This window comes from Toxorhynchites rutilus, chromosome 1, assembly GCF_029784135.1.
Source record: "Toxorhynchites rutilus septentrionalis strain SRP chromosome 1, ASM2978413v1, whole genome shotgun sequence".
NCBI lineage: Eukaryota > Metazoa > Arthropoda > Insecta > Diptera > Culicidae > Toxorhynchites > Toxorhynchites rutilus.
The window spans coordinates 28371372-28388289 of record NC_073744.1 but is presented as its reverse complement, the minus strand read 5'-3'; the positions used below and the strand labels follow the sequence as shown (position 1 = coordinate 28388289).

General features: G+C 38.8%; 1 protein-coding gene and 1 non-coding gene across 2 annotated transcripts; both read left to right on the top strand.

Annotated features, from left to right (window-relative positions):
• Window positions 1-11657: 11657 nt before the first annotated feature.
• On the top strand, window positions 11658-12705 carry LOC129763148 (homeobox protein ceh-28). Its single transcript, XM_055761949.1, has 2 exons — window positions 11658-12147; window positions 12223-12705. The coding sequence occupies exons 1-2, from the start codon at window positions 11844-11846 to the stop codon at window positions 12633-12635; spliced, it is 717 nt and encodes a 238-aa protein (XP_055617924.1). The 5' UTR covers window positions 11658-11843; the 3' UTR covers window positions 12636-12705.
• A 109-nt stretch (window positions 12706-12814) lies between these two features.
• On the top strand, window positions 12815-12897 carry Trnal-cag (transfer RNA leucine (anticodon CAG)). Its single transcript has one exon. It is a non-coding gene; the product is annotated as a tRNA-Leu (tRNA).
• The last annotated feature ends 4021 nt before the right edge of the window (window positions 12898-16918 follow it).

The following is a 16918-nucleotide window of genomic DNA, read 5'->3' as shown; positions in this document are numbered from 1 at the left end:
TGAGTAACATTTTTGTACAGAGTAATATTTTAAAAATATTTTTCCATAAAAGAAATTCATCGAGTTTTTTGTTAAACATCGTTACATGATACGCTATTATGAAAAATCAATCGCTGTTAGATTTGGTTAGATTTGGAAGTTGGAATAGCCTCCAACATATCTACAGAATTTTAAAAGAAAATTGGTGTGCCAGTGCAAGGTCACCATGGATATCAGTACCTGCTGCTTACTTCTTTTTTTTAATGTGTCACTTATTATCTAGAATTTCATTTTTTTTTGTTTTTTTATATATAAAATAAAACACATAATTTCTATTCAAAAAGTATCACGACATTTGAAATTCCACGGATTACGCATATTCGATTTTCATTTTTGTGGCGTTATATTGATACTCATATCTCTGACTTACGCTTGAAAGTTCAGACATTTTGAATGTTCAGTAACTTTTTGACAGCTAATTTACTTGCACGTGTTTTGACTCGTCTCCGAATAAAAAAAAATTGTATCAAATTTTATCACCTGAAGCGTATTCGTGACCAACATTTACATGAAATAATCTAAATGAATGGCAAGGAATGCTTTTTAACTCCCAATAATAATATTTTATACAATTTCCCAGTTTTTCTTCTGTAAGTTACAAACCAAACGCTATCACCCTTGCTATGCTCGGTACGGTCAGAATAATAACAGAATAATAACAAATGCTCAGTATTTGGGGGAAGCTTGTATGAGAAATGAGACACAATACCGGACCATTTTCAGGAATTGTTAAATTTCTATTTAATCCTCAAACATGTTATACATATTATACATAACATATTTTTTTCTCCCTCTCGTCAGCATTACTTTGATTCGTAATTTCCTCCCATTTTGCTCATTGAACTCTGCGCGGCATTTCCCCGTAACAAGGGGTGGTAGCTCACCGCAAAAGCTTTTGAAATTTACCGTTGAGCCGTCAGTTGCAGCCCTCAATTCGGGACTCGGTGGAAAGAAGAGAGGAGGCGCGTGATTGCCGCCGTGCGTGTATTACATTAAAGTTTAATTAAATCGTCTCAAGTTACAAGCACTTATTTAATTGAGTTGCGTCGGTCTGAGATACTCTCTAGAGCCATAAAAAAAAACAAATGTCGGCGGCCATTTTTGCTGTTCTGTTGATCAATTTCTTCCGAGCAGGGGCCATCTTTATCACGGTAGCATGGTATTGAAATTAATTTATGCGAAAATAAACTCGCCGAGGGTTAGCAAGATAGGATTCGGTGTGCGGAATATGCATTTCGTTTGTTAATTAAATTGTAGCGATAGGGTGAATCACAGCTGCATATTTGGAAGACGATACAATTTTAGAACGGCACTCGAGAGTGATGTTCATTGAAGGCTATTAGGCGGCTTAATTACCTCAAATCCGAACCATTCTTCCATTCACCGGTTATCGTGAAATTGTTTACAATCGAAGTGCCATTGAACTTGACAAAGCCGATGAAAGTAAACCAAAATAGAGACAAACAGAAGGAAGCAAAATCTTGCTGCCGACGGATCTACGCTATTTACCCGAGGGTCTCCGGGATGAACCCTTTTGTGGCTGCACTCGATCGCACAATGGGCCACAAAGCTGCAACAAAACACATAAAGCAAGACACAGTGGCAAAGTCTTAAAAATATTTACGATCACTTTACGTGCCCTCGAAGCGTTGCAGAAAGGCGGAAGACATCCAAACAAACATCACTAATACCGCAAATATTTATTCCTCGGCAGTTGAGATTATCTTCCTTTGCGCTCTGTCTCCGTGCAGGCTGATCCCTGTTCCTTCTTGCTAGAAAAACCCCATACGTACCTTCATTATTGGCCTTTTCAAGTGTGCGCTAGTAGATTTGCAGATCTTCGTCCGATACGCAAGCTAAAGCAACTCGAAGAACGGATTCCTTTTTTTTTGTTGTGCGAACGAAGAACAGAGAGTGAAAAGCAAAAACAATATCCTCCCGCCCGGATAATAACATAACTTCCCCACTGCGATAAGTTATTAAACCTATTTAATCTATCGCAGAATGCGCCTGTGTTTCTTCAAGGATGCGCCTTTTGCTCGGCATTGTGTTGCTCTTTTATTCCCAAATTGAATGTCCAGATCGGGGCACCACTGCGGTCATATTGAGATGATATGTGGTCCATCCAACACTCGCTTGGATGAGTATGCTGTTCTTTTCCAATTTTGGGCCTGCTTCCGGATAATCCGCCGCAAAGCGGCTTTCGTGGGAACCTGTGTACTTTTCGGCTACTATTTACATCTTCATCAGTTCGTGAGCCGTGCATAGCGATGGCAGAAAATTATGTAATAAGGATTAGCATTAGTATCACGCAGAGATCGGTGGGGAGGATTGTCCGTAGAAAATGTTTTCAATTCAGTTTTTTTTGATTCGAATCATTTTATGAAATTCTCTCCAAAGTCAGATCTAACCTGAAATCATTGAACATATTTCAATAAAAAATTCAGATATTTATTGATGGCAAAATAACTAAATTACAGCAGCAGATTTTAGATTTTATGCTCCTGGAAACTGTGAGTTCACCAGAACTTGTTTGTCACATCATTATATTCCCCAAAATAAAATTATCCTAGTCTCAAAATAGGTAAATAAAATCGTTTTTTATCTCCCTAAGCATCATACTCTCACTTCAACCTCACTCTATTGCTTCTTCCGCCTCAACATTTCACAACTATTCCAAATTTTGGTAACCTCACGATCCAGCTGCGTCTCCAGTCGCGCCTTAAACAACTCCAGTTGCCTGCGCCGAGACTGTCCAAGCACGTGCTCTCCCAGTCGGTAATAGTTCGGGACGGTAGAATTTCTGGGTACGCTTCTGGCCTCCAAACGGTACGGGCGCTTCTGTTCCTCGCTCATCTTGCGCCATTCACGGGCGCTTTCGCGCACTGCGCTTCTCATATTGCTGAAGTTCCTGCGCAATCGATTCACCCGAACGAAGTTGAAGAAGGGCGAACGGGAAATTTTCGCAACGTTGTTCACAGCTTCGACCCTGATTCTGGTTTCTGATTCGTGGTCGGATGCCATGATGGTGATATTTTTTTTAATTAGTCTGGGCTGTCAATTGTTGCTGCCAGGGTTGCTACGATTCGATTGATCAAAAGTGTTCTTTGTAAGGCTTTTTTAGACTAGCCTCATGTGAAAATCTTGACGATATTAGGATGCACCATTGTATCTTGAATTATTTGTAATTTTATTTTCTCGTGTACGAGGTTTCAATGAGACATAACAAGGATTTATGAATTCCATTGACTTACTACCACAAAACCACTTACTACGGGTTTTCAAGAAAAAAAATTGATGCCAAATGCCTTCAAATTGCATGAAACGCGGAGATCTACTGTCATCTCGAAACATATTTTTTTTGTCAAAATCGACTCTCTGGGACTTTATTCTGGAATACGAGGCAAAACTTATGAATTAGGGTGCCAATGAAAATGGTCACCTTGATTTTTCATACGGGACTTTCTGCGAAATGTTGATTTGCACGATAAAATATCCTATGCAAAATATTAGCTCAATTGGATATTATTTAAGAGTGAAGCAAATGTCAAAGTTTGAGGTTTTTGAATACCGAAAAATCACTCAAAGAGGGAGTACATGAAATCGGGGTTTTAAACAAAATATTTTGATGCCAAAAGTCTTAAAATTGCACGAAACGTTGAGACTTACTGTTATCTCAAAACAGATTTTTTTGGTCAAAAATCGACTTTTCAGATATAGAAAACGTGCCAAACATTAATTTTTGACAAAAAAAACGGGATAACAATATATATATCGACGTTTCATGTTGGGTGATTTTTCAATTTCCAAAAAACTCAAATTTTTACATCTGCGACACTAATAAAATGAAGTCGTGCAAATCAACATTTCGCAGAAAGTCCCGTATGAAAAATCTAGATAATTATTTTCATTGGCACCCTAATCCATACGTTTTGCCTCGTATTCCAAAAAAAGTCCCAGATTTTTGACAAAAAAAAATCGGGATGACAATAGATCTCGACGTTTCATGAAACTTGGAGACATTTGGCATCAAAAAACAAAAAAGCAAATGAGTTCCGATTGAGCTGATATTTTGCTTAGGATAGTTTTCCTTGGGAATCAATATTTCTAAGAAAGTCCCGTTTGAAAATTCGGGGTGATCATTTCCATTGGCCTCCAATTTTCGCAGTCCGCCGCTATCTCACCGTACCATATCCTCCACAGGATCGGGACATCCAATAGACACTGATTCGACCTTTGTCTTGGACATCCTGTCTTAGACGCCCTGTAGACCGCAGACTTTTTATCGGACGATAGTTTGGTCGGATTGGCCTACTAGTGCAAAAACCGACCCAACTGAATTGGTGTAATGTGCGCATATGCATACTTCTCCGTACTGATTAAGAAACCGATAAAACTGTCGACCGACAAAAAATTTGCAGTCTGCGGGTGCTCTTAGATTTTCTGTTTTCCTCGCGATTGGCACTCGGACTTCCAATACCTGCGGGTCCAATTGATGATATCGCAGATTTTTTTCTGTCAACGATCAATTCAGGATTATCCCATTAAATATTACTTTTCTATTACTTTTCTTAGAAAAAAAGAAATAAATTAACCCTTTGCTGTCGTTTGTCTGCTCTCAGCCACCACATGCAAGGAAGTATACTAATCTTGTACTTTATCAAATATATATATATCAGTTCATACTTTTTATAAAAGAACTAGCTGACCCGGCAAACGTTGTTCTGCCATTTATTTCTAGTGAATATTTTGGGTGTTAAATGAAACATCTATAATGTATTGTAACATGTTTGAATGTTTCAACGTATTTGTATTTGAATGTATTTCATTATTGGAACTGATATGTTTAACCTCTTAAAAGTTAAACGTAAGGTGAAAATGTAAAATGTTTTTGTCGTAAAGTAGAAAAATGGAATGAAGAAAATCAATATCAATTTCGTCAGATTGTTGTCTCGGTGGAAAATAAGCGCTTTTCGTTATCACATTGAATCTGGCAATGATTGTCTGTGAATCTGTGGATGATTGTCTGCCATTGTCAGTATTTCTTAGTTTATATATTGAACATCAGGGTACGCTTGTAATCGTGTCGTTGGTGAACCTTGTACTTTAACGCCTCGTACTTGTTACATCTGTCATGCAAGGCGTTAAAAGTCCACGATCCACTCATGAACAATGTTTGTGGTAACAATATTGAACAGTCACCCATATCCCAGAATCCGATTGGTTTGAAACTCTTCTTATATCCGTTCCTCTAAAATTCAATCGTTCTATGTAAATGTGGCAACCTTACATTTCCACCAAAACTTTATCAATAATATAAAGTCATCACCAGAAACGATTTTCGTTCAAGATTTTCCCCACTTGCAGAGAATGTATTGCCGTTTTACATAGAACACATTTGATATGTAGAGCTAATTTTTCATTTAAAATTTTCGTGTTAAAAGCGTGTTTATCCCACCCGAAAATCCATAGTCATTTTTGGTTCACATAAATGGAACACGGAGTTCAATGTCGGCTATGTCGAATTGTATGGCAAGGTTGCCACATTTGCACAACTCGATTGGTTTTGAGTCGAACGGATTACAGAATGCAAAATTGCAATCCGTTCGGGCAATTCTGACTCGATCGGATTTCAGTAGTTGATCAGTAGAAAGATCTGGAATTTCAAAGAAAATCACATTATCGAGGATTCAGGGCCTATCGATTTTGTCGACTAACCAAACTGAAAATATGTGTATGAGATAATCCTCGGGTTGTTCCATTCAACCGAATACATCCAGCAATATGTGGGATCATGACTTAATTTTTTTCGTTTGAACACACGCTCTTTACATTCACGCATTGTTGGGATAGCTCACGACATCGTAGAATGGCGTTGTCCTGATCATATTGAATCATTATATGATTCAATTCAAAATAGGAAATGATGTTCAAAATGAATAAATTGCCTTTAGCGGGATCTCGTTGTTTAATGTTTACGCAATATCCGTCAGCTGGGAATTTTTTCTTCTAAGAGACTCTTCTGACTTGCATTATAGTCACACATGTTCCAGAGCTAGTCACTTAGAATACATTCAAGGCGTATTGCTTGGCATAGAAATCTCAACCAAGAACTACTAAAAATGATGCAAGTGATACTACGATAATAATGCGAACGTTGGGAACGTTAGTGCTATTGAAGAAGAACATGGAGAGAGTTGTCTGAACGATGTGCGTCAACGATGCATTCCAGATCATTGTAGTTTCTTCGAATCACAATTTCTCGCGTCACTGTGCAGTCGCCATCTATGATTCTAGCAACGCATGCACATTGAATTTACACACGTGCTCTCCAGCAGGTTTTTTATCAGGATTGATGACAATAGCGTGATTGTCATTTTGTAAACAGAACAATTGTGATTTGATGTATCTTAATAATTCGTTGTGCTCATTCAAAAATACTTCCAGCTCGCCGGCGATATGCCTGGCTTCAGATGAAGTGAGGTTACTTGCGAATGTGTGGATGAAAGATCGTTGTAGCGATGTTGCGGCCATCTGTCATTTGTCAATCTAAATAAATTCGTTCTGTTTTAAAAACGAAGGACGGTTTAGTTATTTGAATACTGTTTATACAAAAATACTTTAGTCTCTATTGAAAAAGGGTATGGGGGTTTGAATTTGTGGTGAGTTATTTAAAGTCAAATTTAACAATAAAAACATATTCTGATTTTTTCCGCATAGGGCCACCCTAATCGGTATTAAACATATAGTAATCGGTATCCTAGCGGTATCGTATATAGTTTACATCCTATTCTCATGCCTACCAAGTTTTTTGTGCACAATTTCATCAAAATCGATCGAGCCGTTTCGAAGGAGTTCGACCACGAACATCGTGACACGAGATTTTTATATATATAGAAGAAGATTTTAATGTCTAGTAGTTGACGAATCCAAAAGGTGCTTCTATGAATAATACATAACGGTACTCAGTATAAACAAAAGTTGTCACTTGGAAAGGCCTAATGGAAAAAAATATATAAATTGATACAAAGAGCATTGTTCTGTGTGTTCAAACACAATGATAAAAGGCGGAAGACGCCAAACTGATTATTCTTGTGATACATGCGAACACATATTCTGTATATAATCACACAATGTTATATATCACGGCTTTTTCAAGTAAAATAATTTCGACCGCAAAGGGTTAAATTTGTTTTGTTTAGTATGGTTTGGAGAATTTCCTATTTTCATCACTATAGAATTTTTTATTAATAAAAAATAATTTCAAGGAAAGAAGGAAGTAATGCACTGATATCTATAGATCTACATTTAACAAAGGATTGAGGAGGAAAAGGGTCGAAATTTTGAAGTGATTTCGGAACGCTGTACCGTTTTGACTTATATTCCGAACAGACTCAAATTCTGAACACTTCATTTTGAAATCAAATTTACTGAACATCAATGTTATAATTAATTGAATAATGAAAACCCCGATATTCTTTAGGGTAAACCTTTCTGTATAACAACATTTACAGGTATCAAAATAACATTGATGTTCAATAAACTCAGTTTTTACAATGAAGTGATCGGAATTTGAGTCAAAAATCAGAATTTCGGAATTTGAGACAAAATGGTAGCTTCAATTTGGTTGATAAAACCAATATCATGCACTTTTGGAAAATTAGTAAAAACCCATTAAAACACAAAATTTATTGTTTATTGATAAATACGGAGAGTTTTGAAATTCTTAAAAATGTAACACGTTTTATATTTTATTTAATTTTGAATGTATAGGTGATTCTGTTTAAAAGATATATGTGTTCTTCCTGTCCACATGGATTAAGTCTGTACCCCCTCTCCATGGACAAGCGTGGACATTTTCTTACCCCCTACCCCCCTAAAGCTGTCCACGTGGTATGTGGACAGCCTCCTATAACTATAATGATATTGATTAACAACTATAATAATATTGATTGACGAAAAACTAAAAATATGTTCAATTACATTTGTCTAAAATTCCGAACACTATTTAAACACTAATTTCAATGAAGATTTACAGTAGATTCTTACTACTATATTCTTCTAGCACATAACATGAAAACAGCGAACAAAATAGTGAAAACATATCCAAAAACTGAAAAATAAACGATGCTTGTTTTTTTCGAAATTCGCAGTCACTTTTTTGCAAAATACTCAGAACAAATAACAGCAGTGCAACTTCGACCAATCCTGAATATTAGGGAAAAAGTAATCAATTGTTTTTTCGCGAAATTCAAAACTTTATTTAAGTTGTTTCGGATTGTCCGATTTGGGATATGCACCGTTTCTTCCATAATTTGTTGCCATTTTGAAGGTAGCCTCATAATGCCGCTCTCATAGAGGTATTGGCAAAAAACACTCTAGTAATCGATTTCCACAATCTTCGCTCTTCGCTTCTTCGTTGACTGTATGTGAATATTTTAACTGATGGACGAAATCTGCATTTTTCCTAACTGAATGAAATTCCACACGAACATGTTCCAATTTGAACATAACACAATTTCCACATTTCCAAAATTAAAAATTTAACTGTCTGAAAAAATAACAGTGACAACAAAAACAGTAATGGGTTGTGGTCGCCGGAAAGTAGTGTCGAACAAAAAGTTGACGGGTCTGAGCCTATGGGCAAGGACGGGATCTTGACATAGGATTGTGATTGTGTGTAGTAATTACTTTTGAATTGAAGTTTTTCATTGACCAAAATCTGTATTTTTGTTCTTTTGATACATCAAATGAAAGCCCTAAAAATCTTTTTCCTGTATGCAATTGTATCCTTTAAACGGGCTAGATGAGATAACGTGGTAGAATCCGGAACCACATTCTGCTTAAAAATGTACACAAAAATACCATTAAAGCCATTACTACCCTTTTTTTGTTTATTCAATAATGCAGAAGAAGACAAGGAGTCATCATTTATCATTTTTAAACACAAAGTTCTGAGGAAGATTTACACATATTAAGATCGCGACTATTCAAGCTATCTTAATCTTATATGCGTATACTCTTTCGAACCTCTAAATCAGCAGCCAGTTAAATTCTTTATTTGCATTTTTACATTACCAAACAACATGCTCGACATCATGATATTCTGGACCAACATTGCATAAATTGTTAATAGCAAGACTTACACGATGAAAATGTGAATTGAGCATGAATTGATTGGACAACATACAATGCACAACTGATAAATGCCTATTATCGGCAAATGGAGAATAATTTATAATATGCATCGATTAACATTGTGAACTAACGCCCGAATGTAGTCAAAAAGATTGCTTGTTGCGTCGGGGAGGAAAGCGATCGAAAAAACATACCCACTTTAATCGTCAAATTGTTTAGTTTTTTTGAAACTACAGGGTTTTCCAACTTTAAATTCCGAAAGTAAATTGAAATAAAACACACTTAGAATTCGAATTTCGATGAAACTTTTATTTCAAATTAAAGTTTGGTTTATGCCATTATGTGTAAAATACAACATCATTCAAATGTCCACCTAGGGCTTCCTCGCACACCTTGATCCGGAACAGGTAATTTTCGATGGATTTTCGGCACATATGGGGCGGTATCTCGGTCATAACTTCACTAATGTTGTCTTTCAAATGTTCAAGAGTTTGCGGAGAGTTGGCATAGACACGGTCTTTCGCATAACCCCACAAAAAAAAGTCTAGCGGGTTCAAATCGCATGATCGCCATAGCGCTCACCATTCACAGTTACCGTCTCGCCGTCCTCATTTTCAAAGAAATACGGCCCGATGACTCCACCAGACCATAATGCGCACCAAACAGTGACTTTTGACGGATGCAATGGTCCCTCAACAATCACGTGTGGATTTTCTGAGCCCCATATACGGAAATTTTGGGTGTTCACATAGCCACCGAGCTCGAAATGTGCCTCATCGCTGAAGAAAATTTGATGCGAAAATTCAGCATTTTGCTGCTGTTGTTCGTTCACCCAATCGACGTATGCCCGACGCATTCCATGGTCACCACGCTCTAATTTTTGTACCAGTTGGACTTTATATGGATGTAGGTGCAAGTCCAAATGCAAAATTCGCCACAATGATGTATTTGACAAGCCCAATTGCTGAGCACGCCGTGGAATCGAAACATTCGGGTCATCCTCCACACTGGCAGCAACAGCAGCAATATTTTCGGCCGAACGCACATTACGATGATGCACAGGTTTCACAATATCTGCTACGGATCCAGTTTGTTCGAATTTACGCACTACATTAGCGATTGTGTGCTCTGTAGGCCGTCCATGACGACCAAAATCCGTCCGTAGTGCTTGAAAAACATTTGCCGGTTTTTCATCATTTTTATAGTATAATTTAACAAAATTAACACGTTGTGCGATGCTAAAACGATCCATATTGTAAAATGGCAGACATTCAACTAACGATATGACGCTTTGGTTGACAGCTATGTCAAACGGTTGTCAGCGCAGGGCTGTATACTTTCGGAAGCCCGAAATGGAAAACCCTGTATATTTTCTGTTCGTGTTTCGAGCAAAAAAATGCTGGATAAATTTCCTGTCTAATGGTATACAACACAACATATGTCGTAATAACAATTTTGAGTAATATGCGTTTGAAAACTCTTAATGAATCGTTACATGTTTTGTAGAGTTACCCCCTATATAGAAATCAAAGACCACTCTATCAAATCAAAATTCGATAAAAATTTAAACCAAAAATCTATAAAATAAGAAAAATCATGCCATGTTTTGAGTGCCAATATTTTCCCAAACAAGAACTTTTTGTGGCAATTTAAAGTTGAGGAACTTTCTCACCAAATATATTTTGCCGACGCTCGTTCGATACACATTACCTTATTTGTGGCCAATTATCCTCTGCAAAATTGAGTAATCACAAAAGTACTCAATCACTGCAGTCCCAAAACTGCTGCTGCTACCAATGATTATCGGCTAGATCTCATCCAGGTTCCTGTCAAGCCCGACCGGTTACCGCCAGCTGTGGCGTGCACATGCTGCTGTTCAGTCGAGTGTCCACAGAAGCCGCAGTCATCCTTGATGACAAAATTTTCCTGTTCCGCAATAATCCTAACTGCGTTTTAAATCCTCCACCACTTGAGTGTAATTATCATCCGCTCATGGTCCTCTTGTGTCGCCCATGAAGCAAGTCTATCTCGAACTTCATCTTGATTTTTCGCTCTCCGAAAAAAAGAGGAGGGGTTTAGCAACCCTCGCGTGTTTTTCCCTCGTCTCTAGAAGCCTTCCTTTGGTTGGATTTCTTCCATACATCCTCTTCAGCTTGTGTCCATTAATCCTGTTCCTCGTTTTCCGATTCCCCTTGCGGCTGACAGTTCCATACATTGACAAACGCAGGCGGCGTCGAAGAAGCCACGCGTGTTGCTTGATGTTTTCTGTAAACATTTGTATTAAAATTTAATTTCCCAACAATGTAACCAAAATAACGGGAGGGTTGGATCGCTTGCCTGCCGCCACAATGTGGGTTGCTTTTTACGTTAGTGTGCGATTTTCCCGGAGGGAAACCGTGTGCGATTCTAAGCTTCTGCTGCTGTTTGGAAAAGGACGAACATGAAAATGAATGAACAGAAAAAAAACGGAGGCAGAAAGGATGCAACTGATACGTCCTTCACTCTGGAGGGATGGAGGATCAAAGATGAGGGATGAATAAAAAGATGTACACGAATGCGTGTCCTGATTAGTGCGTACCGTGAACTCAACCGGTGAAGGTCGTTGGTTGGCAGAAAGTGAAGCAAGAGCAGTGGATTTTGCGAAATTTGTTGAAAAGTTAGGCAGAATGACCTCAGGCTGCAAAAACATGGCCCAATCGAGACAGAGTGATTTCAGCATAGAACATATTCTAACCAGAGCGGGGGAAAGGTATGAAAAGCGACGGAAAGTGGAGTCCTTTTCCTGCTCATCCAACACATCCCAGAGCCACAGTGATAGTGATGAACAGATAGTGTCAGAGGAGGATGAAGAGATCGTAGTGGATAATACCCCTCATGCGGAGAGTGTCGGTGCATCAAGCTACTTGCAGAACTGCATGCCGAGCTTCGATTGGTTGTACTACACGCGCTATCGTCCACCCAAGTTGCCACGTAAGTCTTTCACAGGACAAGATCTCAGCATGCAAGTTGCTCATCTTCTCCAACCACCCATCCAACTTATTGCAGGACCCCAAAAGATCGGCCCCGTCAAGCGTACTCCGGGACGTTTGCCCCGAGTACCGTTCACACCTGCCCAGTTGAGTGCCTTAGAGGATGCATACAAGGTGTCCACCTATTTGAGCTCGGAGGAGGCAAACCAGCTAGCGTACAGCTTGGAGCTTACCAACACGCGGGTAAAAATATGGTTTCAGAATCGACGAGCTCGGGACCGGCGGGAGAAGCGCGAGGCATCGCTTGGCGCACCCGATCCGATTGGCGCCGGCGCATTCGTCGGAAGTATCCCTCCGTCGGTCGGTCACTTTGCGACGTTCTTCGGATCGACAGCGAAGTCGTCGTCACAGACCACAGCTTCGCTATCACCTACCGGATCGGATGGGGCAGAAAGGAGCAGTGAATCATCGTTCCTTCATATGAAATGAGAGTCTTGTGATAGCGGTTACCGTTGTAAATAATTGTAAATACACAGTAGTTAGTTTATACCCCCATATTGTTAAGGACGGTCGAGAGTTTATTTTTTGGAAAATATTATGCGCACGAATAAAAGAAATGTCGGATTGAAAGTGGTGAGTTTCAGTTTTATCAGTTTAATCGTACAACCGTCAGGATGGCCGAGTGGTCTAAGGCGCTACGTTCAGGTCGTAGTCTTCTCTGAAGGCGTGGGTTCGAATCCCACTTCTGACATGGACTTTTTCCAAAACATTCACATTTTTGATCATCGCAACATGCGTCATGTTTGAACAAATGCAATGGAACTAGGTAAGATACATCGGGGCAAGTTGAAATGCGGGGTGAGTTAAAACGGAAGCCATATTTTTTCTCAGGATCCAGATCCACTACATGTACGAACTGACTGCCATAACCGGAAGATTGAAGCGTCTCATTTCATTTTATTTTAATACCAACAGGCCTGAACAAACGTGTCCTAATGATAAATCTAATACATATACATACTGATTGTCTTATTGTCTAAGGGCGGTAGAAAACGACTTTTTCGAATTAGAACGAGTTAAGCTTGAACACGCGACACATACTTGATAGGGGCTCATAATACCTCATACGGCATTGTTTGGTTTTGGTCGTTCGTAAGTTTGAATCCGAACGTTTCGAAGCAAACTTAATCCGTCCCAAAAAAAAGTTTTCCTGTAATATATAATTTCTAACAACACATTAGGTTGACTAGTTTGGATTTCAGTTCATGAATCTATGATGGAAATGTGAAGAAATATGAACGGTATTTTTTCACTTACCCCTTCTTTTTTCAAAGGCCGGGGTAAGTTGAAACGCATATAACAGGGTAAGTTGAAACAATGGAAAACAATCGCAAATATGGACCGATTAATTGCCACTTGTGAACCGCAATTTATGTCCATTATGGTCTGAAAGTACGTTAGGAGAACAACTACTAAGTGTACCGTTACTGCAGCGATGTTGTGCAGGGACAATCAATGACACAAGGGGAATCGGGAGTGGATTTTATTGTAGGCAACAGACATTTTTTGACTTAGAACTACGTCTTTCATTAAGGGTGCCAAATCAGAAAACAGGTCACGTTTTTATGAAATAAAGTTAACGTTAATAACTATTTTTGCCGTGAACGGATTTTGGCGATTAACATACTAAACGAATCGGAAATTCCGTAAGATTTGTGTAATATGTTATACATTAGAATCTCCTGGTTTGTAAATGTTTAAAATTCATGAAAACTTTAGCGTTTCCATTTTCCCATACATTTGTTCTGTCTATTTGTGTGCTTTCCCGAACAGAGCTGTAAATAACGAGCAACCTATCGACGACCAACGGAGGGGAAATCGTAGGATTTAATGTCTCCGTGAACAAAGGAAAAGTAGAAGAATGAAGGGGAATACTTGTCTAGAGTATAAACAGTGGATCTCGCTAAGGCAAACTTCATTTTTCTTTGTGTGGACACCGACTGGACAACATCGTTGCTGGACGGGCTGGACGGCGAGGGATCGAGTGCCTTTCTCAAGGCAAGAGGGCGGAGGTGGTAGCGCTGGAGTAAAATAGAGTAGTGTTTTCAAAGGGCCTTTCTCAAGGCTAGAGACGAATGAACTGCAAAAGTTTAAAGTCTCTCTAATTCATTACCATTACCATTACCCCCAGGCAAACTTTCATTCGGCATCGGACTGTTGAGCAATCCAGTTCACTTTGCTTTAGCTGCGCTTCGATCTAAGATTGAACCCCACCAGTGGTAATCCAACTTGGATATCGTCGTGTTGTTTTTTTCAGTTTGTTTTTCGCGTTATTCGTATCGTGTGTTTTTCTTTCCGCGTCATAAATTGGACGCTTCACGTAGTGTTTAATGAGCAAGAAGAAGAGGAAGGCAGGTTCGAGCCCTGCAAAAAACGAACGCATTGCCAGGGACAATAAAATTTCGAGACAAGCGTCATCTAATAATGCACGCGATGTTGGTGCAGTGAAAAGCGCTCGCACTGAACCGAGCCTTCGCGAGTGTGAAACCGCATCGAACAACAGCGAAGTAGGCGACTTAGGCGCGTCGTTCGAAAATGTAAGTGCCGTAACCCAGGTAGCAACTAAAATCAAGCTCCCCCCGCTGGTGGTGAAGGTGGTCACTCTTGACAAACTCATCAGCGAATTCGCATCGATGGGTGTTACAGCAGAGTACAAGCTGTGTGGCATAATTCAGTCTTTTTACAAGCAGTTAACATTGTTTGTTTTCTGTCATCATAAGGGCTTCGTTGGTGCCTTTGATGCGCCAAAAAATTATTTGGGGGATACCAAACATCTTGAATGTCTTACTGGAATGTTATAAGTTATTTGGGTTCGCGTGCCAGTCGCAAAATTGCATTCAACTAGGATTGCATTAGCGCTAATCTTAATCATAATGAAGCAATGATACTGTTTTGAGGTTGTTGGTATTAACAAAGAGTTTATTTCGCTTGTTTAGTCACTAAGAAAGTAAATGTCGTTCTGGAATTTTGTATGTGATTAGGTTTCGCTTGCCAGTAACAAAACTTCTTCCACTTTCTCATGCTCCACTCGATGTATATAATCGACTGTAGCCGAGTTTATGTCAATTGCGAAAAAGGCCACCGGAATAGCGTTCGAAGTAAATTTTCAATGCATTGACATTGACAATAAATTGCGAAGTACGATCAGCTAGTGTATTGTTTTGCGAGGGCAAGAATGAATCATCAATCAATTATCATCAACTGATTCTACAATGAAAAAACCACTTCAGAGATTATTCTACTAAGCAGTTGTTTCTAAAATATCACAGCATTATAGAATAATATCCCAAGGTATAAACAAGCGACTTATATAAAATAACAGCGTAGTTCTACGTCAAGCGTACGGTCGTATCTTGGACACAACCTCCTATAATTTTTTTGCTTAAAATGACTGTAAACATTGGAACTCCTTTGCAATGCAACAGATGCTGTTTGAGCTAGTTGACAGATGGTCGTTTGTTTACACTCATTATTTTTGAGAAGATGTGACTGTACGGAAAATTTTTGGTATGAATTTTAGACGTTCTCGCGTATATTATAATTTGTTGTTTGTGTTGATGGCTGGTCTAAATAAAGGACATATTTATTCACCAAATGAAACAAATTTACCTTCGTTTTGATTTATTTTTTGGTCTGTTTCTTGTGCTGTAATATTTGAGCCAGTGCTGTGCGGACAATTCTTTGATGCAGTGTCCATTTTTGTTTTCGAAAGAGCAATGGAACAAACGATTCTCTAGTGCTTGCTTTCCACAGATATTCGACTGGCCTCTGCGCAATAGAAATAACTGAGTTCAGTATTCCTGAACAATAAGGGGGCTTTTGATACGGTTTCCATACAAATTCTATCAGACAGTTCAGGCAGGATTAGTGAGAAGCTAATCTGAGAGATGCTAACGCTTTATAAAACTACTGTTCTATTTATTCTAGAATACGCCTGGCCGGAACGCGAATTGCACCCCTAATGTCTTGGAAGGTAATTACATTCAATCATTCCAAACGTATCTACTAGAGCGTGGTTCAAACGTTTGGACGTAAGTCGTGACGTTATTCGCGTAATTAGTAGTCTTATGTCGAACCACTACTCATTAGATGTGCATCTCCACAGAATAAATCTCGAAGACAACAATACGGTAAACATTCACTAACTAGGCGAAAAGGGAAGACCAGTTATCGACATTCGCGTTTCAACTGGTCCGGCATGTTGAACGTCAAAAATGATCGAGTGGAACTTCAATGAATTGTTTGATTCGCGTTGATAATGAAATTGGATAAACAAAAAGATTCCAATCAAAGTTTCGCATTGAGTGCGAGAACAGGAATGAAACATAATTGGAGGAAATTTTTTTCTGTAATTTAATCAATGTTTTTGTCATGCGAAAATAACGTCAATTTTCATAACATTTCAAATTACATTCCAATGCCCCTCACAGCAAATCTTCCATTTGAATGAAATTCTGCTTTTTAACTGGTCCAAGGATCAGTTAACGTTCGCCAGGACCAGTTAGCGAACGATTAGTGTATCTGTTGATGTAAAAACGGCTACGATGATATTGACCCGAGGTTGGCAATGTACGGATATTTACGCAGCCAGTCGACAGTCGATGCTCACTTTTTGAATAGCCTTGAGGACCAACGAAGACACCCTTATGCTTCTATCAGAGACTTATTGGGGACATGCGACGTCTTTTTTATGCAGCGGATTTATGAATTTC